We start from the raw sequence: 24,938 nt of genomic DNA, 5'->3' as shown, positions 1-24,938 counted from the left end.
CTAAGACCAGGCTGGAGATGGCTGGAAACCAGGCTGGAAGTGGCCAAAACCCCTCTAAAACCAGCCTGGTCAACCAGCTAAAACCAGCCAACCAGCCTAGGCTGGTTTAGATTGGATTTTTTAGCAGGGTTGGCATGTTCTGGCTAGTTGTTAAGTGGTTGTTATGTTGTTCCAAATGGTCTTGGGTGTGTTCTGGATGGATAACATAGTGTTGTGATGGTAGATAATGTAGTGTAAATGTATGTGGTGCTTTGTGGTTGTTAGTGTTTTCCTGTGGATTCTCACCTTCTGAATACCGTACTCAAAAGCTTTCTGGGCAAGGCGTCCAGGCCCCTCCACAGTCTTCCCATCATCATTAGGACCCCAGCTAGCACTGTAGATGTCCACATGGTCAGGGTTATAACCAATGGAACTGGCTTCAATGGCATCAGTCACGATTCCATCCAGCATTCGTATCCCTACAGATGAGAAGCACAATAGCTGACCTTCACTGAGATGTCGAGAGAAAGAGTGTACAAGTGATTGAATGGTGCTGTTAAATGCATCGTGTAATCTGTGCTGCTTTATTAGGTTATGACTTACTAAAGCTTTTATGTCCAAATGGACATGGACAGGTGGGTTATGTACGTGTATGACTCGTTGTACAGGTCATTGCTCTTATATAATTATGCTGTCATCTCCTCGCTGCAGGGTACACACACCTGACCAGCAAAAGCAGAGAATGACAGATACAAAAAAGACAGCTTAATGAAACAAACCTCCCACTTTCGAGTTGTAGGCCACTCCAACGCCACATTTGTTGTTGTCTGCTTGCATGGCAATCTCTCCAGCACATCTGGTACCATGCCTGAGGACAAACACCAGACAATATGGTTACAATTCGGTTCCATTCGAATTTAATACAACTGGCATGCTTAAAACTCATTATACCTAAATATGAAGAGCGACACAGATTTTCAATAGCCAAATATAGCCAAAGGATTGTCTTTGTGGGAATTACTTGTTGACTTTTAGACTATATTTTAATCATTTAAACAAAAAAACTACAATAAAACTAATAAACAAAGCAAAATAATACAACAACATACAAAACTATTTTAATTTATAGATGTCCTTAAGAGAAAGGCACATGCTTATTTAAAGTGACCCCTTTTCTGTTCTACATCAATTATAAGTAACAATTCATAACAATAAATAATAATCCATAACAATAATCATCAAATTAACTCTAATACACTATTCATACATATACTGTATAACTAAAATAAACTGTAGGAACACAATCCAATATGTTACTCTGTTAAATCTGTTACCAATCAATTACTACACAGTTGCACAGTAGATTCTGTTGTGTCTATAGCTAAGATCCCCAAACTAGGTGGCCAAAGTTGGCCCATGGTAAGCTTTGATTCGGCCCATCATCCTATCTGAGAAGAGAGGGGGAATTTTGGGAAGAGTTTGGGTTAATCCTTTAATACACATTGTCATTTCTAAATTATCGTAACCTTTTTCTGGTTTATTTTACTGTTAAGCTACAAAAAAAGCAAATATTTCAATTAAATGTTGTAAATGAATCCTTTTTTTTAAGACCACAATTCAGTCCTCAGTGAGCAAATCAAGGCAAAGGCAGCTTGGCTAGTGTATTCAGCATTTGACTCCATTGTGTTATAAATTGAATTACAGTTGAATTCAGAATTATTAGCCCCCCTTTTAATTTTTTTTCTTTTTTTTATTATTTCCCAAATTATGTTTAACAGAGCAAGGAAATTTTCACAGTATCTCTGATAATATTTTTTCTTCTAGAAAATGTCTTATTTGATTAATTTTGGCTAGAATAAAAGCAGTTTTAATTGTTTTATGAACCATTTTAAGGTCAAAATTATTAGCCCCTTTAAGCTATATATTTATCTGATAGTCTACAGAACAAACCATCGTTATACAATAACTTGCCTAATTATCCTAATCTGCCTAGTTAACCTAATTATCTAAGTTAAGCCTTTAAATGTCACTTTAAGCTGTATAGAAGTGTTTCGAAAAATATCTAGTCAAATTTTATTTACTGTCATTATGAAAAAGATGAAATAAATCAGTTATTAGAAATGAGTTATTAAAACCATTTTCTTTAGAAATGTGCTGAATAAATCTTCTCTTTTCTCATAAATCTCTCTCTTCACTTTTAGCCCTTCATAAGAAAAGGTTTGGCACCCCTGGTCTATAGGGTGCTACTGATGTTGCTAGACAGTTGTTAAGATGTTCTTGGTTGTTTCTGGGTGTTCTACAAAGTTGCTAGGAGGATAATTGGTTGATTGGTGAACTCAAGAAGGTTGGGATTGGTCATTAATGGTAAGGTCAAATACTAAGGTCATTAATGGTTACAAAGTCATTGCTAGTGTGATTACTACATGGATCCAAGTTCTGTTGTTTCAAGGGTGATATTGATGGTTGCTAGGTGGTTGTTGGGATGTTCTTGAGTGTTTCTAGGTGCTCTATACAGTTGCTAAGTGAGTGCTTGGTGGATTGGTGAACTCAACTAGGTTGGGATTGAATAAATAGTTTGGGTAACTGCTTATAATGGTTGCTATAGGGTTGTTAAAATGTTCTTGGTTGTTGCTATGTGTTTTAGACAGCAGCTAGATGACTTTTAAATAAGTAATATTGTGTTTGGGTGGTTGATTAATGGGTGTTAGTGTATTTTGAGTAGATCCTGATCTATAATTTGGTCCCTGATTTTGTGATTGTGCTTAGGATGGTTGCTAAGGTGTCCTTAATTGTTGCTAAGTAACTGCTAGTGTGTTCCAGGTGGTTGTCAAGGCATTTTGGATGGTTGCTAAGGTTTGTAGCATGTGGTTGATAGGTGGTTGTTGCCTTGTTGGGATGTTCTTGGGTGTTTCTAGGTGTTCTATAGAGTTGCTAGGTGGATTGAAGAACTCAAGAAGGTTGGGATTGATACAATAGTTTGGGTGACTGCCAATAATGGCTGCTATGAGGTTCTTAAGATGTTCTTGGTTGTTGCTAAGTGTTTTAGACAGCAGCTAGACGACTTTTAAATAAGTAATATTGTGTTTGGGTCGTTGATTAATGGGTGTTAGTGTATTTTGAGTAGATCCTGATCTATAATTTGGTCCCTGATTTTGTGATTGTGCTTAGGATGGTTGCTAGGGTGTCCTTAATGGTTGCTAAGTCACTGTTAGTGTGTTCCAGGGGGTTGTTAAGGTATTTTGGATGGTTGCTAAGGTTTGTAGCATGTGGTTGATAGGTGGTGGTTGTTGGGATGTTCTTGGGTGTTTCTAGGTGTTCTATAGAGTTGCTAGGTGGATTGGTGAACTCAAGAAGGTTGGGATTGATAAAATAGTTTGGGTGACTGCCAATAATGGTTGCAATGAGGTTCTTAAGATGTTCTTGGTTGTTGCTAAGTGTTCTAGACAGCAGCTAGACGACTTTTAAATAAGTAATATTGTGTTTGGGTCGTTGATTAATGGGTGTTAGTGTATTTTGAGTAGATCCTGATCTATAATTTGGTCCCTGATTTTGTGATTGTGCTTAGGATGGTTGCTAGGGTGTCCTTAATGGTTGCTAAGTCACTGTTAGTGTGTTCAAGGGGGTTGTTAAGGTATTTTGGATGGTTGCTAAGGTTTGTAATATGTGGTTGATAGGTGGTGGTTGTTGGGATGTTCTTGGGTGTTTCTAGGTGTTCTATAGAGTTGCTAGGTGGATTGGTGAACTCAAGAAGGTTGGGATTGATAAAATAGTTTGGGTGACTGCCAATAATGGTTGCAATGAGGTTCTTAAGATGTTCTTGGTTGTTGCTAAGTGTTCTAGACAGCAGCTAGACAACTTTTAAATAAGTAATATTGTGTTTGGGTGGTTGATTAATGGGTGTTAGTGTATTTTGAGTAGATGCTAGTTGTATAATTTGGTCACTGATTTCGTGAACCGCCAAATATTACGGCATATGTTTTATGCAGTGGATGCCCTTCCAGCCACAATCTAGTATTGGAAAACAACCATACACACTCATACTCAAACACTACGGCCAATTTAGTTTCTCCAATTCACCTATAGCGCATGTCTTTGGACTGTGGGGGAAACCAAAGCACCTGGAGCAAACCCACGCGAACAAGGGGAAAACAAGCAAACACACAGAAATGCCAGCTGGCCCAGCCAGGACTCGAACCAACGACCTTCTTGGTGTGAGGTGATAGTGCTAACCACTGAGCCACTGTGTCACTCTGTGTCGTTATTCAAAAAAAATCCTTCTCATAGCAGTCACAACTAATCATTGCACAAATTACAGAGGAAAATTAGACTTAATGTCTGATGTCACATAATAAACTAGCAATGGATTCACTGTTGAATTAGCAAGCAAGGAGTCATTTTTTTGAAACGATTGCAGTTTTGCTTGATCTTAAAGATCGTTAATGATTATTTGTTTTCCTCCTTCATAATAACCGTCATCTGAAGCCATCAGTGAGTTATTGGTGCATGATACACCATACAGACAATTATGGCAAAGCACCTTGAGCCCGGCTGACAAAAGACTATGTTGACATGGGCGGGTGAGAGGATGAGCGATCATGCGTGTCTATTGAAGAGTGTGTGCGCGAATAATTATGAGTGTTTGTTTGTGTGTGTACAGTATGAGTCATTCACAGACACGCGACCACATGGAGAAGGAATAATGAGTGTTTCTGTTTTTATGTGCATTTTTTGTGTTGTTGTTGGAGAGCTTCAATTTCACGAATGCGAATTTAATGAGTTGATCAAGAAATGAACGCAATTAATCATACTGCCCAATCCTGTATTCAAATGTAAAATTATAAAAGTTAGAGATTTTCCAATGGCACTAATTGGATCGGAGACACTGACAAACAACAATATGCAGTGTGCATTAAAGGTCTGATAACATTTCTTCCAAATATTTATTAATATCTATCAAATATTACTATTAGTCAGATTTTTTTTCAAACTGACTGAAGTTAACACAGAAGTACCATGTTAAAAGCATAAACATGTTTGAAACATGGCACCCTTTTTAGATATTTAATGCAAACAAAAGCTCTACATTATGATTTTTAGTTTAAATTTTTTTAAATCATCAGGAAATTTAATTTTCACATACCTATGAATCATAAATCCAGAAAATATTCAAGTGATCTTTTTAATAGCTGTAAATGAAATAACATGCCAATTTAAATGTTTTTTTATATATATATAGGATTGTATTATAAATTATTTTAAAATATTATTTTGGTTTAACAAATGTCGGGGTGGGAAGGTACATACGGAAATATATATATATATATATATATATATATATATATATATATATATATATATATATATATATATATATATATATATAATATTATAAATATTATATAAGTTAATATTCTGCATTGTTTTATAGGTTTTGTGATATAATAAAAAAATCTCTAAAAAATAAGTTCGCAACACGGTGGCTCAGTGGTTTGTATTGTTGCCCCACAGCAAGAAGGTTGCTGGTTCGAGTCCCGGCTGGGTTTCCTAAGTGTGCTACCCCACAGTTCAAAGACATGTGCTATAGGTGAATTGAATAAACTAAATAGGCCGTAGTGTATGTGTGTGAATGAGTGTCTATGGATGTCTCTCAGTGCTGGATTGCAGCTGGAAGGGCATCTGTTGTGTAAAACATATGCTGGATAAGTTGTCGGTTCATTCCGCTGTGGCAACCCCTGATGAATAAAGGGACTAAGCCAAAGGAAAATGAATGGATGAATGAATGAAAAACAAAGAAAAAAAATGGAATAAAATGGAACTTTTGTGAATTGTAAAATATATATATATATATATATATATATATATATATATATATATATATATATATATATATATATATATATATATATATAAATAAACAGAGGGTCTAATAATTCAGGTGGTCTAATAATTCTGACTTCAACTGTATATCACAGTCACCAACGATCTAGCCCATACATATCGCTGGAGTCTCACAAATCTGCCAGCAAAAGAACTACAAAATCCAGTCATGCACCGCTCACACGCACTTGTTCCTGGATCTAATTGGATTTGCATTGTAAACATTAAATAAAAATTAAAAAGGTATTACTTTTTACTTCATATATTAAGGTTAGTTATTATACTCCTAAAATAATTCTGCATAAATCCTGCGCAGAAATAGCAAAAAATTTCCTCAGATTCTGTCTGGCCCTACCTATGTATTTGACTACGACTCTGGATTTGCCTGCATACATCTGTTTGCTCCTGATCGTGACCATTGCTTTGCCTGACCATTCTCAATAAACCTGCATTTGGATTCGCACTCCCTTGTCAACATCTTACTTCACATTACAATATGGTGTAATGTACATAAAATGTATATTTTGAACTAATAAAAACATACAGTAAATTAATTGTTTCAAAGTATTATTTACCTTTGGTTCAAACTATAAAATGTCATTTAATTTAAATCAAAACTATTTATTGTGATCAAGAAAACATCCACACAAAAGCTAAAAATATTGTTTAAGTGACACTAAATATATAATTTAATTTTAGTACAAAGAAGAAAACGACCTTGTTTTAACCTTAGATCAAAGCATAATCTTGCTTTAGACCAGCTTAAACCATTACTGTAATTTGTTCCAGCTAAATTTATAAATTACCCTCAAAGCATAGTTTTGACTAGGCAGAAAATAAATAATGTACTTTAATATATTCATTCATTCATTTTCCTCCAGTTGAATCCCTTATTTATCAGGGGTCGCCACAGCGGAATGAACCACCAACTTTTCTGGCAGATGTTTTACACAGTGTTTGCCCTTCCAGTCGAAACCCAGTACTTGAAAACACCCATACATTCTCACATTCACATACACAATCATACGCTAAGGTCAATTTAGTTTGTTCAATTCACCTATATGCATGTCTTTGGACTGTAGGGGGAACCAAAGCACCTGAAGGAAACCCATGCAAACAGAGGGAGAACATGCAAACTCCACACAGAAATGCCAACTGGCCCAGCTGTGACTTGTACCAGCAACCTTCTTAATGTGAGGCGACAGTGCTAACCACTGAGCCACCATGCCGCCCACTTTAATGTATATTAATCAAATATTTATTCTGCCCAAGGAAAAAAATACATTTACTCAAAGGTAAAATGTTGTTTTACAGACCATGACTAATTAATTAAATTACTTTGGTTAGATAAAATTAAAATCCAAGTAAAACATGTATTTTGGACAAAACTTGGTGCTCAAATATGTGTGTGTCTGTGTTCTGATCCTCTTATGTAAGACTGCACAAGTGATGCGTATACCGCTGGACGAGATTACACTCATTCCCTGATGGACAACAGACCTTCTCAGATCAGATCTACTGACACTCTCAGTTCTCCCTTCACATCTGCAGTCTAATTCTCCCTCAACAGATTTGGCATGATGTAAATAAATCTGCAAATCTCTTTAAAGAGGGCAACTGTGCCAGTCAGAGGCCCATAACATTTTCTAATCATGTCCCGTATTGCTGTACAGTATGTGTGGTGCTTAACATAATTGAAAGGTCAAAGGCTTGGGAAAATCTGTCCTTGGGTTTATCAGGTCAGGATCAACAGTTGTGATCTCAAGATCTCTTGAGGTCTTCCGTCCATTCATGCGGCTAGAGATTGATTGACTCACTTGTTTTCATTGGTGGAGTCGTATCTGGGGAAGGGATCCGGATCGTTGTCGTTAAAGTCATAGCTAGCAGCAGGATCCTGCAGTGAGGAAAGCAGAAAGGATAAATGAGTGATTTCATATGTACAGTCACCGGACACTTTATTAGGTACACTTGTTCATCTTCTCGTTAACGCAAATTTTTAATCAGCTAATCACATGGCAGCAACTCAATGCATTTAGGCAAGTAGAAAAGTAGTGCAAATTTCTGTGATGCCAGGTAGGGTCAGAATTTGGCAGTAACAACATGAATGCATGGATCCATCCTGCCTTGTATCAACGGTTCAGGCTGTTGTTGGTGGTGTAATGGTGTGGGGATGTTTTCTTGGCACACTTTGGGCTCATTAATACCAATTGAGCATTGTGTCAACACCACAGCCTACCTGAGGATTGTTGCCGACCATGTCCTTCCCTTTATGACCACAGTGTACTCATCGTCTGATGGCTACTTCCAGTAGGATAACGCACCATGCCATAAAACATGAACCATCTCAGACTGGTTTCTTGAACATGACAATGAGTTCACTGTACTCAAATAGCCTCCACAGTCACCATATTTCAATCCAACAGAGCACATTTGGGATGTGATGGAATGGGAGATTCGTAATATTGACTGTTGCAGCAGACAAATCTGCCGCAACTACGTGATGCTATCATGTCAATATGGACCAAAATCTCAGAGGAATATTTCCAGTACCTAGTTGAATCTATGCCACGAAGGATTAGGAAGTTCTGACGTCAAAAGGGGGTTCAACCAGGTACTAGGAATGTGTACCTAATAAAGTGGCCGGTGAGTATTTATCATACACAGAAAATAATAGTAGTGTCTTTGTATAACCAACGCTATCTCACAACAATTCATAACTTTTTGATTTAGTGTCTAATTCGTATGAATTTTTTAAAAATCTCATTTTAGTACGATTTGTTCTCCCAATAATGATGGTTTAAAGTTTAGAGGTGGGGTCTGATGCAACTCCTTTTAAAAATGGTACATTTTTGTACGACTGAACATTTTGGCCACTGAGCTGACAAAAATTTTAATATTTATGTTTCCTCATGAGATACTTGGTACATGGTACTGCTCTTTATAATTGGAGTAAATTGCAAAAAAAAAAAAAATTAATACAAAAATTGGGATGTAATTACTATTATATATGATACAATTGTATTTGGAAGTTTTACTAGTAACTGGAAATTTTTTCTTTTCTATCAAAACAGCAATTTTAATAGTTCAAACAAGCTATAAAAACATTAATATTTTGCTTGAAATGTAATTAACATTAACTCAATTTTTTGTGTGTTTTCTGTTTTCATTTTTATTTTGGTTAAGGTTTTGATAGGGTTGTCCAAACTCCATCCTGGAGGGCCGGTATCCTGCAGATTTTAGCTCCAACTTGCCTCAACACACCAGCAAGGATATTTCTAGAAATCCTCTTAGAGCTTCATTAGCTAGCCCAGGTGTGTAAGATTGGGGTTGGAACTAAACTTTGCAGGACACCGTTGCTCCAGGACGAAGTTTGGACACCCTTGGCTTAAGGTAACTGGTTAACATTTATTTATTTAACATTAATCTTTATTACTTTAGTATATATTTTTTATTTATACACGTTTAATTTTATTTATATGACTTTTTCTTTTTTTTAAAAAGTGACCTGAAAACATTAAGATTTAATGAGTTTATGCAAATAACAATGTATGCCTTATTAATAATTAATTTTAGTGCTATTCTGCACTGAAAGCTCAGTATTTTCAGTCTTTTCATTAATACCATCAAATATACAAGTCTCAATTTAAGCTTTTTTTTATAAGACTGCTGTGTGTAAACAAGCCAAAAGCCGAGCGACAGCTGATGCCATGCTTTACTCAAATCCTAACAGGAGACAGATGTTTGCTATTATGCTATGATTCATAAGTCTTCTCTAGTGCAAAAAAAAGTAAAGCTGGGCTCATTGCAGAGTTGTGTAAATAGGACACGTTAAATTTTTCACATCCAAAATAGCTACTTTTGTTTTTGGTTTGTTTGTGGCCTCCTATACCAGTAGTCTAGTTGTAGTAGGTGTCACTTACGTAGTTTGGATAAATGTCGGTGTGGTTCCACTCCAGACCGTCATCCAGTACAGTAATGACCACTCCTTTTCCCGTGATGCCCTTCTTCCAGACGGGGATCACATGCAGGTCTAGTTTGGGAAGGGATGATGATGTCCGGGTGTCTTGCTGGAAAACAAAAATGAGAAAACTGATGCTGTGTCCCAATTTATTTAAAGGTACCGTGATTAGTGCTTTGAAATGTGCTTTTTTTTTGTTTAATGTGTGATGTAACATGACCTAAAATATCAAAACAGGGCGGGGCATAGAGTAGCTCCTCCTACTTAAATAAAACAGCCAGTAGCGTGTCAATTTTTATCACAGATTTGCCATTGAGAGTGGTTGAGCTCAAGAGCATATAACAATTGTGGCTTGAAGGGGGCGAGCCATGTCAGATATTAGAGAGCATTTGATTGAAGTATGATGTTAAGAAAATCATTGATCCATTTAAGCAGGAGTGAGAGTGCAAGCTTTGTATGTGTTTATCTTCTAAATTTAAATGTTGTCACTGTTTTTGAGCACACTAGCTTATAGATATCCTCAAGACTAACATACTGATACCAAAAAAAAAAAATAAATAAAATTATTTTGATTTCATGAGAGCTTGAAAGGAACTGGTCATCCGAGGATTTTTTCTTCTTCTGTTATTTATATTTTGTATTTTTATTTTATATAATTTACTATTTATTTATTATTTACTATTTATATTTTGAAGAATGTTGAAAACCGGTAGCCATTGACAGCCATAGTAGTAAAAAAAAAGACTCCAAATTTCCAAAAGTCTTGTACTTTAGCAATATTTGTCATTTTTTAAACTTTTTAAGAGTGTTTGTAGTGTTATAATAAAATTCACATCCAATGTGCAATGTGTTGTAGGCAACAGAAGCAGGAATAACCATCAAGGTAACTTTGGAATACTTATTTACTCATATAAAGTCTGCATTAAAAGCAAAACTTTCAATATTAATATTGCTAAAGCACATTGTTAGTCTTAAAATGAACCATGCCAATTTTGTTTTGGTAGTCTGTAATCAAAATCTGACCATCAGCTTCAACTCTGAAACAGCAGTGCTTTTCTGATGATGTCAGCTTTTAGGTTATAAATGTGAAATATATTTAGCCACGCCCTATCAACTATTGGTTTGCTGCGAGTGTAAGATGAAACTTAATCATCAAATTAAATCAACATACTGAATAGTGTTGTTATGATACTGAAATTTCCAACATAAGATACGATACCTTAAAAATATTGATATTCAATACCATTTTCAATACTATGGGGAACAAATTCTGCAAAATTTAAAGAATAAAATAACAACGATAAAATAACTAAGCCATATAATGCTTAAACCAGGTACGTCAGCCATCCTTAAATCCAAAAGGCAACAAAATAAGCTAAATCAGTGCAATCTTATCTTATTTTCTGAATAAAACAAAAGTGTTAAAATCTTTTTATTTTTGTTAATTATTCGTCTCCCTGCTAGCGAGGGAGCAAAGCCAGAATCAATACTAACCAAAATCAAGATTGTATCATTTAAAATATTTCAATATCGATATTTATTAATTCATTTGTTCATTTTCCTTCAGATTAGTACCTTATTTATCAGGAATCACCACAGCAGAATAAACAGCCAACTATTCCAGCATATGTCTCAGCCTCCACCGCTGAGACCACAGCTCTGCACAAGACTTTTGGCCAGCGGAGAAATTAAAATGGTCGTGCCAAACTGAGTCTGGTTCTCTCAAGGGTTTTTTTCTTCACTCTCCTATCGGTGAAGTTTTCTTTCCCTCTCCGCTGTTGCCACTGGCTTGCATGGTTCAGGATTGGTAGAGCTACGCATCGAATGAATTTTCTCTTCAGTATTTGAACTCTCAGTAATGATTTTAAACCACACTGAACTGAGCTAAACTGAACTGAACTTAAACACTAAAAACTGAACTACCCTGATCCAGTTACTATGACCATTTATGTGAAGCTGCTTTGACATAATCTACACTGTAAAAGCGCTATACTAATAAAGCTGAATTGAATTGAATTGAATGTTTTATGCAGCCTCAATCTATTACTGGGAAACACCCATACACTCTCACATTCACACATGCACAATTTAGTTCATCCAATTCATGTCTTTGGACTGTTGGGGAAAACGGAACACCCATAGGAAACCCCTCGAACACGGGGAGAACATGCAAACTCCACACAGAAGTGCCAGCTGGCTCAGCCGGGACTCGAAGCAGCTACCTTCTTGCTGTAAGATGACTGTGCTAACCACTAAGCCACCGTGTCGCCATATTTATTAATATATCTATATTTTTGGCAACACTAACACAAACAAAAATTGTGCAAAAACCTCTGATTTATGCTGACTTCATACATATTACATTTATACATTATATTTAAATTCTATTTAGGATGGAGAGCACATGAATCGTGACGCAGCATGAGTGAACGTACATGAGTAATAGCACTCACAGGTCCTTTCAACCTCTTCACCAAGACAAAAGCGGCTTTATATGACACGACCACTGACCCTTACAACAAAAGCCGTTCGCTTGAAAATGAAAGCTGGCGATGTAATCTGCCATGCTGACCTTTTGGTTGGTGGAGACTATTTTCAGTCCATACTAGAGCATGAGGGGATTTCTCCTTATTGACCGATAATTAAATCTCTGAGAGCGGCTGTGCAGTGATGGGGGAAAAACACAACGATGAACAGCTAATAATTAAAAAAGCAGATAATGTGAGCAATGGTGAAATGCCTTAGAAGACTTTTTTTTTTTTTTTATCTGGTTATAGCGTTAACAGTTTTGATTGGATAGCTAGAAACTGAATTGATTTTTTCAATAAAATTCTGAGTCTGTGAATTAGTCAATGCATATTTGTTTAAACAAATTGTGCTCTAGAAATATTATTCATTCATTTTCCTTTGGCTTCATTCCTTTATTCATCGCCACAGCGGAATGAATCACCTACTTATCCAACATATGTTTTACATAGCGGATGCTCTTCCAGCTGCAACCCAGAAATAGGAAACACCCACTCTCACATTCACACATATAAACTACGGCTACTTTAGTTTATTTACTTCACCTATAGCGCAAGCACACGGAGGAAACCGACACCAGCACAGGGTGAACATGCAAACTCTATTCAGAAATGCCAACTTATCTGGGACTCGAACCAGCGATGTTCTTGCTGTGAACCGAGAGTGCTAACCACTGAGCCACCGTGGCGCCCTCTAGAAATATTAATATTTCTAAAAAAAGAACTTGTCTACTAATCTAAAAAGTTTTTTTTTTAATCTGAAATATATAGTATAATCTTAAAAATGTAAATTTAGTCAGCTTCTGACAGTATTAAACATAGTAACGTGAGTAAGTAATTTGTATTTATATAGCGCATTTATCATGCATGGACATACACCCAAACTGCTTCACAATCATGCCTCTCCACTCCACCACCAGTGTGTAGCATCCACTTGGATGATGCAACGGCAGCCACAGGACAACGTCGCTAGTGCGCTCATTACACACCAGCTATAGGTGGAGTGGAGAGACAGTGATACAGCCAATCAGTGGATGGGAATGATTGTGAGGCCATGCATGATGGGTGAGGGCCAGTGGAGGGAATATGGCCAGGACACTGGGATTACACCCCTACACTTTCTGAGAAGTGCCATGGGATTTAATGACCACAGAGCCAAGACCACAGTCTAACGTCCCATCCAAAAGATGACATAGTTTAGTAATAGGAATTATAAGGTAAGACTTAATAATTATGAAATACTTTAAATTGTGACCACGTAACACTTTTGAGATCACAAGTCCAAACAACATTTCATGCTAAAGATGTAAAAAATTTAAATATAAAAATATGACAGATCATATAAAGTTCTTAGATGGAGCATCATAATTATAACAAAAGTCAAATTGTGAGATACAAAATCAAAACTGTAATAGTTGTGGCATAAAAACAACAATGAAAATGTCAAAATGGTGAAATAAAAAGTCATTATTATGACACAGGATTGAAAATTTAGATTTTTATAAAATAGGTCTATTAAGCCAAAGTAATTAAAGTAAAATAAGATGAACATAATCTGTAATGCCTCATTTGTTCAGTTTATCAACAAACAACATACCGAAGTTATTTCTGTTTGTTCACAACACAGATATCTAGTTCACTTCATACAGATACCTAGAGCGTATTGACATGTTTCACAAAACAAAGGCTATTGTTCTAGAATTTGTTTACTATGATTTGCTTACTAAAAACAGTTCTCTTATATGTATTACATATATGAGTACACCGCTCAAAAATGTCTCATTTAAATAAATATTTACTATAGGATGATATTATATTTGTGCATATACATTAGATTAGTCAGTACTGCAGCCGAATCTGGAGCTAATTTAATAAAATAACTTACAATAACTGTTCAAAAATTAGTACACCCAAATTTATGTGTTAGGGAAAAATACAAAATAATTTAAAAACAAAAGAGCAAAAATCAAGAAAAACAAAAAATATTTGAAAATTTGTTGTAATTTTTTTGCAATATTTTGCTTGAATTATAATGTATTATCTTTCTATTTCAAAAGATGTTCGCCGACAAATATTATTTAAATAAACATATCTGTTTAATAAATCTGTTTTGTTCAAATGCACCGAAATATATAACCTATATTCACTGGGAAATTAATAAAAATATTAATATTTAAAATGGAGTGTTCTCATTAATGCAGAACACTATCTATATATGCATGTATTACCGATCATAAATGCATATATAAATATACAAAGCTCTGGATATGATGTAACAAAGCTATGTGAGGCATAAAATCTCTATAGAACAGAACTGAAGGGAAGGAAAAGCTCTGTGATCTGCTCACGAATTCTGCATAGACGCTGCAGTAACTCCACCATGAAGCATGACTCATAGCTGAGGTCTGACTCTAGAAAGACACGACGGGGAGGGAGAAAAAAAGAAAGGAGACGAACAGCCACACATGACGGCTCTGCCACATCACAATCTCCTCAGGAGGGCTGAAAAACCCCACAGCTCACATCCACGTCACCGATCTACAGCCTACATCACACCTCTGAGGGCTCATCCACACAGAGCCTTGTGAGCTTCCCTATCTGCTCTTTTCAATCAAACACAAAGCATACATATTGCACACAAAACTACCTAGACTGATTCAAATCCATGTAGTAAACATGCCAGACCAGTATGTGGTGCTGTCTTTCTGTCAAAGAAACACTCTAAAGACAGAAAAAAAAATGGGCTATATGCACGCATTACTTCCGCGTTTTGTCTAAGGCCGCGGTCCAGCTTCCGGTCCGGGTGATTTTAAGCGGAGGTAAGCAGTATTATGGCAGAGTCGTCAATTATTTACTCGCTGTTTGCGAGTTAATTATGGTAAACGATGTGCAAATGATTGTCCGGATGTGCACTACAACACCGCAGAGCAAACTTGAGAAAGGTTTCAAGTTTTATGCATCTTCCTACCTGTGCAATTATGAAGGTAAGTTCAGCTAGCCTGTAGGCTAACGTCAATACTATTCTAACAATCTGTCCATCTGCAGCTTTATCACGTTAGTACAAATGATCATATATGTACGTAATTCTGTCTCAAAGTGTCAGGTAAAAACAGGGCAGGAATAAGATCTCAGTGAGAGCTCATTACTACCGATAGATCAATGAAGAAATCGGAGTCTCCTCACCAGCTGAGAGTAGGACAGCATACATGTGAAGTTCTGTCCCATTCATATTTTTACTGTTCTAAAGTGACCACCACTGTTCAGTTCGGATAATTACAGAAACACAGATGCTGTCTTAGCTTGTAAGCATGATTATTGAGCAAGATATATTAGGAATAAAATAATACAATGCCGTTCCATCCAAAACAGACAAATAGCACTGTGTCAATGCTGAGATTTATTGCTGAAACAGTGAAGATGACAGATGCAGTGTAACAGTGTAGATAGCATGCTTTCTATTTAGTCTATAACTTTGTAATTAAATGGGAGGTTGAACCAAAACAATAAGGTGTCATTAGTTGATTTCACATCAACAATTTGTCTAACGTAATATTTATTAGTTTTTTATGTTAATGAACAAATGCTTATTCATTGTGCTTGTTAACTCACAATGTAATAGCTAATGTTAACAAGCATGACTTTGGATTTTTATTCATTAGTAAATTAGTTTAACAATGCTAACTATTAAATATTAAATAGTTATTTTAATAGTGAGCAATTACATTAACTAATGAAACCTTATTTTAAAGTGTGACTAAAAAGAGCTACTTTTAAATGATTTAAAATAATGATTAACAGTGTAGTTTAATCTAATGATATTGCTGCAGATGCCTTTAAAAAGAAGATATTTTGAAGAAAGCTGAAAACCTGTAACCATTGACTTCCATAGTAGGAAAAAGAACTACTATGAATATCAGTGGTTGCAAGTTTCCTGCTTTCTTCAAAGTATTTTTGTTTGTGTTAAACATCAGAAACAAACTCAAAAAGGTTTCGAACAAATGAAGGATGAGGAAATAGAATTTTCAGTTTTAAATGAACTGCCTTTAATGACTCTTTTTAAAAACCTATTAATATTTTGTTTCTGTTTTCTAGGTAACATTATGAGATTCAGAGCTAGACATTTTTGTGTGTTACTTCATCCTGGAGCGGACATCCGTCAGAAAATCCATGCCATCGCCTGCTAGTTAATAGCTCCTGCTCTTGTGTGGCTGAGAGTGGGATATGCAAACATTTGGTTGCTTTGCTTTTCCAGACAGCCCATTACTCTGAAATGTGTAATGTGTGTTGTCACATGAACAATTGTTTGGAATGGATCAATTATGTGTTAAGTTCCATGAAACAGATGGGTGTTTATTTATTTATTTAATACGTATCAGCCCAAATACCTCTCTATGCACAAGTTACAGAAGAAGCACCTGATTCAAGAAAACAACTGATTCAGTTATTGTTTCTGTTCACCTGAATAAAATATTTTTTCAAAATGTTACTTTTTTTGACAATTTTTATTTCAAATTATATACAGTGAATTATATTTGATATGTACAGTGAATAAATAAAGGTCTTTATTCTGAATTAAAAAATTGCACTTAGAAAGTAGCTTAAGAAATGTTTATGTATATTAATGTTCAGTTTTTTTTTTACTTCAAAGGCAATGAAAACAAACTATTATTTGCCATGAAAGCTCCTTTATTTAAATGTCTGCATCCGGTTGGCACTCGAGCCTCCATCAGTTTGCTAGACTGAAAATGTCAGCTACACTCTTGTCTTTTTCTGTTTCTGTAAAATTCTCACGTTTAATATCAACAACCCACCTCTTCTGCACGACTTTGTCTTTTGGAAACGTGTGGAAACTAAGGTAAGAGTTCAATTTCTGACGCTGTGCGTTGCTGAACACAGCAGTGGTAGCTATAAGTACTGTTCTCACGTCTTTGAAATGACACTTTTAAACGTTTAAATGTCATATTTATGTAGCTGACATAAACGTATATAAGTGTGCTATAATGGCATAAAACATTAAGACAACTGTCCAAAACATTACTTGTTTTTATCAGTAGCGCTCCTGTTGTAGCACTGTACTGTACGATCGGCGGAAGTTGGCTCGGGGTCTTAAATTTTACCGGAAATGCGTCACGCGCCGCCGTGCATAGAGCCCATTGGGTGTGTGATTCAAGTCCGCATAACCAGGAAGCTGCAACTGTTTTTTTTTAAATATTGTGACACAGTTCCTAGAGAAAAAGAATATTAAATGAGAAAACAGTGGGCGTGGCTTATTTTTTTCTACGGCGACCCGATTGGATGTAGTAAAGTAGGCGTTTTATTCAAAAAGATCTGGAAAAAGGGTTTCGGGAGAGTGTAAATGTTATGAATTTATTTCTACTCTAATGAAATACAGTACTTTACCATAACATTTAGGAAATTCTGTTACGGTTTCTACAGTTCTGGCAACCACAGCTGCTGTTTTTTAACGGGATATTTTACAGATTTGTTTTACAGCTCAGACTAGCACAGAACTATTAAAAAAATACTTCTAAGCATTTTGACAGCACTATTTGAGTGGGAACCTACTAATAAAGGTTATATCTGAGATGATATTAGTTGAATAATGCAATATATGCTATCTTATTTTTCAATGTTTTTCATCAGCTGTTTTCAGGTCGTCAGAAAGCAAAATAAAGCTAAAATGTGAATTTAAGCTCACCGTGTTTCTCAATAGAGAGCGGGATATGATATGAGTCATCTTTAATTGAATTATCAGCCATCCTCCCTAGTGAAGCGTAATCTTTTTCCATGAGCTGTCTTTCTCCTCTATAAATCAATATTCTTCTTTTCTACCCACCCTTTCAGGCCTGAAGATCGAACGTCATTCTTTCGTTCTCTGTTCTTTTTCGGCTGCCTTCACTGCCTTATAACTCAGACTGACCAATGGAGCGCAGCAGCAGTGGACGCCCACTTGTCAGCAGCCTGCGACTGTAGTATTTTTTCATTTTCATGGGATTTAAAATTGATTCTGTGATAAACACTTATAAGGTAAACCAACCAGCTTTTAAAGGAATTCGAGCATTACAAACTTTAATTTTGAGCTAAATATATAGTTATAAATTATATTAATTTATAACTATATATTAATATATAATATATAAACTATATAAATAATACATTCATTAATTTTCCTTCGACTTAGTCCCTTATTTATCGGGGGTTGCCACAGCAAAATGAACAGTCAAATATTTCGGCATATGCTTTACACAGCGGATGCCCTTCCAGCCCCAACCCAGTACTGGGAAACACCCATACACTCTCACATTCACACACATACTCATAAGCTATGACCAGTTTGGTTAATCCAATTCACCTGTAGTGCATGTCTTTGGGCTGTGGGGGAAGTGCAAACTTGCCCTGTCAAAAATCAAACCAGCAACTTTCTTGCTGTAAGGCGACAGGTAACCACTGAGCTGCCATGCCGACCATATAAATAATAATAATAATAAAAAAAAACTGACATAATCAAATGATAAACATGTAATTTTATGTTTTTAATTTGTGCCAACTATCATTTTAATGGTATACTCTCGGAAATAATGGTATAAAATCTGTTTATGAGGCAGTACCATTCCAAGTACATTTTTGTTCCTAACAAGTCCTTAAAGATACATATTAATACCTAAAAAATGTACAAAAGGTAACAAAAGTTACACTTAAAGTATATAAGGCAACCTTAAAGGTACAAAAGTATCCCCAAATTTCAAAAATGTAAAATTTCACTAATACTTTAATAGATAGAATAGACACCAATACTTTAATAGATGACCTTCATCCGACTAATGTCATTACTGAGCTAAACAGAAATGGAATTAAGATGTGGAGTATGCATATATTTGTGGCATTACTGAAGTAAACACCGCAATCAAACTATTACCGTCATGTAGGACTTTTTGCCATATTTTCTGACAAAATCCACACTCACGGCTGTCAGTAAAGGATTGGAGACACTCAGATCGTGAAATGAGGAGGTTTTGTTCTTTCATTCGGCATGCGGCATCAAATTCCATTAAAACAACTCTCTTCCACCAGTCCTTACTCCTAATTTGTGTCTAATACCCCAGTTTGCCACAAGGGCATGAACGAAATGTATATGAGTGAATGTGAAACTGCCGAACTGCAGTTAAAGTCACCCAAAATTACAGGAAACTCTTACATGAAAGCAATTCACGTAAACACCTTAATTAAATTATTGTCTATTAAGGCAATTAACTAGATCACAGATGTCCATATAAACGCAGTCAGTAGTGTCTTCAAAAGTAAGTGAAAGATCCAGAAGGGCATCCTGCTGATTTGATTCAGAAGGGTACTTTTTTGTCAGACGGCTCACTGGTTTTAATTTTTATTCAGCGTCATTCATTTTAAAAAGCACCCGGTCCATTTTATTTTTATATGTTTTACTCGAACGCATAAAACTCTACAGGTACCTGATAGTTAGATGTGGAGCTAACATTAATCAGATTCACTAGTGAACACATAAAAATTGTCATCATAATTTACTCAAGTGCACACCTCAATGTCTCGCGCCCATGGTTGTAAACCCCTGCTCTAAGGGTACTAATGTCCACCTGTACGGTACAATAGTGTACCTTTTGAAAAGCACCCCGCCCAAGTGATAGATTTTGTACCTTTATTTCTGAGCGTGTAAAATTTACACATAAACTGCACAATTTAGCAATTAATCATGACTTATTTTTGAAAGTATTTTTAAAAATCCTAAAGATTTGTGAGCTTTAAGATCAAACTAAGTTTGTTTTGAAAACAATATTAATGTTAAATGAAATATTCTGCATAGTTATTTCCCTAAAATGCAGTGTACTTCATTTTTATTAGTATCTCTGGTGTATTCATTCAGCATCAGCGGAGACACAGACGTCTGCTAATAAGCTAAATTTAGTGACAAGGTTTAAAATGTAGTTGGGGAGGAACTTTTTGAGCCATTAGGTTAAGAGCTCACCCAAAAAAACTAAAAGAGGTTTAGAAGCAGCACACTTGTTGAAGCAAAAGGAACAAAAGGTCACCGTCGGTTCATGCCCCACTAAATTGCTTTTTAGAATAAAATGTTTGCCCAAAAAAATTAATCCTTGTGTGGGAAATGCAAATGGAGGTTTTCAATTTGATTAGAGTGACTTGCTATATAAACCATGATCCATATTAGAGCCGGCTGAACCGTTCCCATCTGTGGCTCTGCAGAAGCCATTCTCTGGCATTAAGAGCTTGGCCATCCATAAGATAAACCCATCAATCCATTGTGTTTTGGTAAATTGGTACTAATGCGTGATTGGCTCTTCTGTTGTTTGGGATTAAAGGGAGGTTTCCTTTACAATCTCATTTTTTTGTTTAGCCATACTATGAACTCTGAAAGCCTGAAAACACTGCGCACACAGTCCAGAGGGACAACTGACCCAGTAATGAAGGCCTGCAGACCGGAAATGTATTACATCAGCCTGAAGAGGATTGTTACAATGGCTTTTAGTCACATCTGCTGTGATTGGTGAGGCTTTAGAGAAATTTTGTGTATGTATATACAGGTTCTTTAGTGTTGATGGTTCATGTACCATTTTTAGAATCTTCTATTTGCACAAATATCCTAAATAATAAAATATGAATAAATAAATACAGTTATTTATATTAATAAGGGTTTCTACAGGCTTCATCAATTCAACTTTAAGACTTTTTAAGACCTTTTTAAGACTTTAAGGCTACACGCTAAGGATTTTTTAAAAATGGCCCAGTTAAAAACCTTAAAAACATTTAAAACAAATGTTATTGTAAGAAAGATAATTAAGCCATATTGTAAATACTGTTAAAACTTTTATAGAAATAGACCGTTGGTGATTGGATGGGTGTTGGTCCGTTTGGGTAAAGCTTACATAAGGCCTGTCTAAAATGATTTAGGACCTACAACACAATATTTCAGTGAATTTGAGACTTTTTAAGACCCCACAGATACCCTGATTAATTAAATGCTCTTCGCACATAGAATAACGGCACATTTCTTAACCTATAGTTGTTTTTTCATTGAAGTTTCTGATTCCCAAAAGAGCCATTAGGTCATCATAATTTCTTAGTTTGAAGGAGATTGCAACTATCTAAAGATGATTTTGTGAAATAAAATGTTTTTTTGGATTCAAAACATAATTTTTTAAATAATTGTTGCTAATAAAGGACTTTTATTTTGAAGAGTGAATAGCATTTAATATGGTTGATCAGTTGTCAGACCCTATGTAGCCAAACTACTGATATGCATGGTATTTTATATTTATAATAACTGATTTATGGTCAATTTTGTTATGCTTCTAGAGTTTTTGGACAACTGGATAAGTTGTTTTTACAATTAGAAGTTAAATTGTGCCAAAAAAGCTCTGAAGTCTGAAGTGATTTCTCTCATCTCTCTAAAATTTTTGGATAGCTAATTTTTATAATGTTTTCGTTTTTAGCAATAATCTATAGTTTTTTATTTAAATTTACTAACATTTGAAACAAAAATCTTTTAAAGTTAGTTTATCTAGCTTTGATTCCAGATTTACACCTAAATGGACACCATGAATGGGAGAAAATACTTTCCGTTTCAACATCTGAAATAATGCAGAGAAATCCAAATCCCACTTTTGCCAAAGGAATATTAAGACAACAAGACTCACCAGATACCACTGCTGGTTCCACATGGGGTCATCGAAGAGTTTGTCCACTGAACAGTCCTTACATTCGACCCCCAGCGGCGCCCGTTTGGCCCTCCGTTTCTCATACTGCTGTTCGGCCCAAGACACCTACGGAAGAAGCCACGGGTGGCATTCACAACCAGTTAGCACTGTTAAAAAATCCTGGTTTTCTTACATTTTTAAGCTGAATCAAATTAACCTTATGAGTCATTTAAACTTATATTATGTTAAACTGACTTAAAACAGCTTGCTTAACTTACAAAATTAAGTTAGAACATGATTAACTAAGTTCAATAAGTTACAATGACCTAAAAATATGCTGTCAGAACTTATTGATCATATAGTTTTTACAGTGCAATGATGACAAAAACAACCTTTTAGCTTTTTATCTGATATTTAAGAATGATTTACTGTTTGTAAATGCAATTAAAAACGCCAGATAAAAGTCTACCCTGTTTGATACTCATTGGTGTTTCTGAGCAAATTCGCATTACATATCATATATAGAGTGAAAGCAATGCAAAGGGGTTATGAAAAGTCTCATACCCTGTCATCTTCCGACAGACGTTTGGTGATATGATCTGCACTCCGTTTGGTCCTGCTAGGGTGACTGTGCCGCTTGAATAAATAATGGTTTTCCAGCGCACCAATCTGCAGACAAATGAGAGAAAGAGAGAGAGGAAGAGAATTGACTGAAGAGAAAGGTTCATATTTAGAGCTAAATTAAGCCTGGCCATAATGACGCAGTTCCCATCTGTCTGGTCTAGTCGGCCTGGAGCTACTTCACACACACACACATAGACTTGTACAGCTATCTTTAAGGAGACTTGCCATAGAAAGAATGTTTTTTTAAATGTACAAACTCCATATTTTATCCCGTACCACAAACCTACCTCTAAACACAACCCTCAAAGGCAGTTTGCATCTTGTAAAACTATATTTTCCCATAGATGTGATGATTTTTATACTGTATAACTGTATACTTTATCCACATACTCCAAACATAACCTTGAACACAACCCTCAAAGACAGTTCCCATCTGTCTAGTCAGCCTGGACATAGACTTGACAGCTATCTTTATAGAGACTTCCCATAGACATAATGATTTTTATATTGTACAAAATATTTATTTTATCCCCGTAACCCAAACCCCACAACCTTCAAAGGCAGTTCCCATTTTGTACAGCTATATTTTCCCATAAACGTGATTATTTTCATACTGTAAAAACTGTACATTTTATCCACATACCTTAAACCTACCCCTAAACACAACCCCTAAAAGCAGTTCCTATCTGTTTGGTCTAGTCTGCCTAGACATAGACATGTAAAGATATCTTTATGGAGACTTCCCATAGACATAATGATTTTTAAACTGTACAAACTCTATATTTTATCCCCACACCCTTAAACACAATCCTGAAAGGTAGATCTGTCTGATCTAGTAGCCCTGGACATAGACTTGTACAGGTATCTTTATGGAGACTTCCCATAGACCTAATAATTTTAATGCTCTACAAAGTGTATATTTTATCCCCGTACCACAAACCTAGCCCTAAACACAACTCTCAAAGGCAGTTCCCATCTGTCTTATCTAGTGGGCATGTACATAGACTTGTAAAGTTATCTTTAAAGAGACTTCACATATACGTAATGATTTTTATAATGTACAAACTATTTATTTTATCCCCATAGCCCAAACCTACCCCTAAACACAACCCACAAAGTAAACAATCTACATTTTCAGAATAATTTATTCTGTGATTTCTGAGTTTTCATCGAAAAGGATAAAAAAAAAATGTCCCTACATGGTCAAATTGACTTATTAATTTTTGTTTGGTCCCCACAACTGAGGAATACAAGGTAAACACACAATAAACAAAAAACAGAATTAACAATTGGAAAAACGTACTCCGCATTACATTTTACTTGATTTTATTTTCATTTCCATGACACAACAGGTGTTTTGTACTGTTTTTGAGTGAATTACCATGTAAAAATTCGATTAAACATATTTTAGTATTTATATTGCTCACTTATTGACTCGAAAACGCTTAGATTTAAGGATTATAAAGACAACCAAAATGTATTCAGATCAAATAACAAGCCTCTTATCCGAAAAACACATTCATTCATCTCCCAACAGATGCTTAAGTGTTTAAATGCCCAAACAAACGCTCAACCAAACTCCATGTCGAGGAAAGCAACAGTGTTGTCATGAATAAACGCGTAACACAACCACACGAACTTGCAATTGCATGCAACACTGATGCAAAGCAGAGCCAGATGTGGAAAACAGTGGAACAAAAAAGCCAGTACCTGTCGGACTAATTGGTATCCGAACTCGTCGGCGATGGATCGTGCATTTTGGACACCTCCAGGAATCTCCACCGCCCATTCGTTGAGATACTGCCTGTCCACGGCTGAAGACACGAGCGCACACACCAGAGCAAGAACACTGCACAGCAACATTGGACGACATCTTTCTTCCATTTCAAATCAATTACAACCACTTTAAAAAAATGATCTGGATGATCGCGACGAATACAAAACGGCGGAATAAGTTAATTAATAAATAAATACAGAAAATGTATGTAAACACAGGGGGCGAAAAAAATCAGTTAAGCTACGAAAGCCCTCGCTGGGTTCTCCTGTTAATTCTGATGCAGAGTGAGCGTGTAATTGAACAGCCACCAATGAGAGAGTCGTGCAACGGGGAAGGGATGTTTACACGTCAAATTACGACTGCTCTGACGTCAATTTGTACCTGGGGTAGGACGACGCTCGGGTCCCGGGGGAGTCGGGCGGGGTGAATTGCGCATGGAAGAGGAGGGGAATGTTTCTCTATAAATAGCCGACGACCATTAATGCACTGAGATATCAAGCAAAAAACAGGGAGAG

General features: G+C 35.8%; 1 protein-coding gene and 1 long non-coding RNA gene across 3 annotated transcripts in view; one reads left to right on the top strand and one right to left on the bottom strand.

Moving 5' to 3' along the window:
• The window catches only part of pcsk1 (proprotein convertase subtilisin/kexin type 1), a 43,321-nt gene extending 18,612 nt beyond the window's left edge, over positions 1-24,709 (bottom strand). Inside the window, exons 1-7 of one of the 2 annotated variants that reach the window (XM_087299063.1) lie at positions 24,357-24,709; positions 22,587-22,691; positions 22,023-22,148; positions 9,777-9,923; positions 7,674-7,750; positions 759-847; positions 286-458 (exon numbers count right to left, since the gene is read on the bottom strand). In XM_087299063.1, the coding sequence (XP_087155189.1) occupies positions 286-458; positions 759-847; positions 7,674-7,750; positions 9,777-9,923; positions 22,023-22,148; positions 22,587-22,691; positions 24,357-24,530 (891 nt within the window). In that variant the 5' untranslated portion in view covers positions 24,531-24,709. 2 annotated transcript variants of the gene reach the window in all.
• On the top strand, positions 15,112-16,825 carry LOC108180799 (uncharacterized). The gene is made up of 2 exons (XR_015520056.1): positions 15,112-15,323; positions 16,432-16,825. It is a non-coding gene; the product is annotated as an uncharacterized LOC108180799 (long non-coding RNA).
• Positions 24,710-24,938: the final 229 nt, after the last annotated feature.

Source organism: Danio rerio, chromosome 21 (genome assembly GCF_052040795.2).
Source record: "Danio rerio strain M-AB ecotype USA chromosome 21, GRCz13ab, whole genome shotgun sequence".
Classification (NCBI taxonomy): domain Eukaryota; kingdom Metazoa; phylum Chordata; class Actinopteri; order Cypriniformes; family Danionidae; genus Danio; species Danio rerio.
This window is presented reverse-complemented; position numbering and strand designations above follow the sequence as displayed.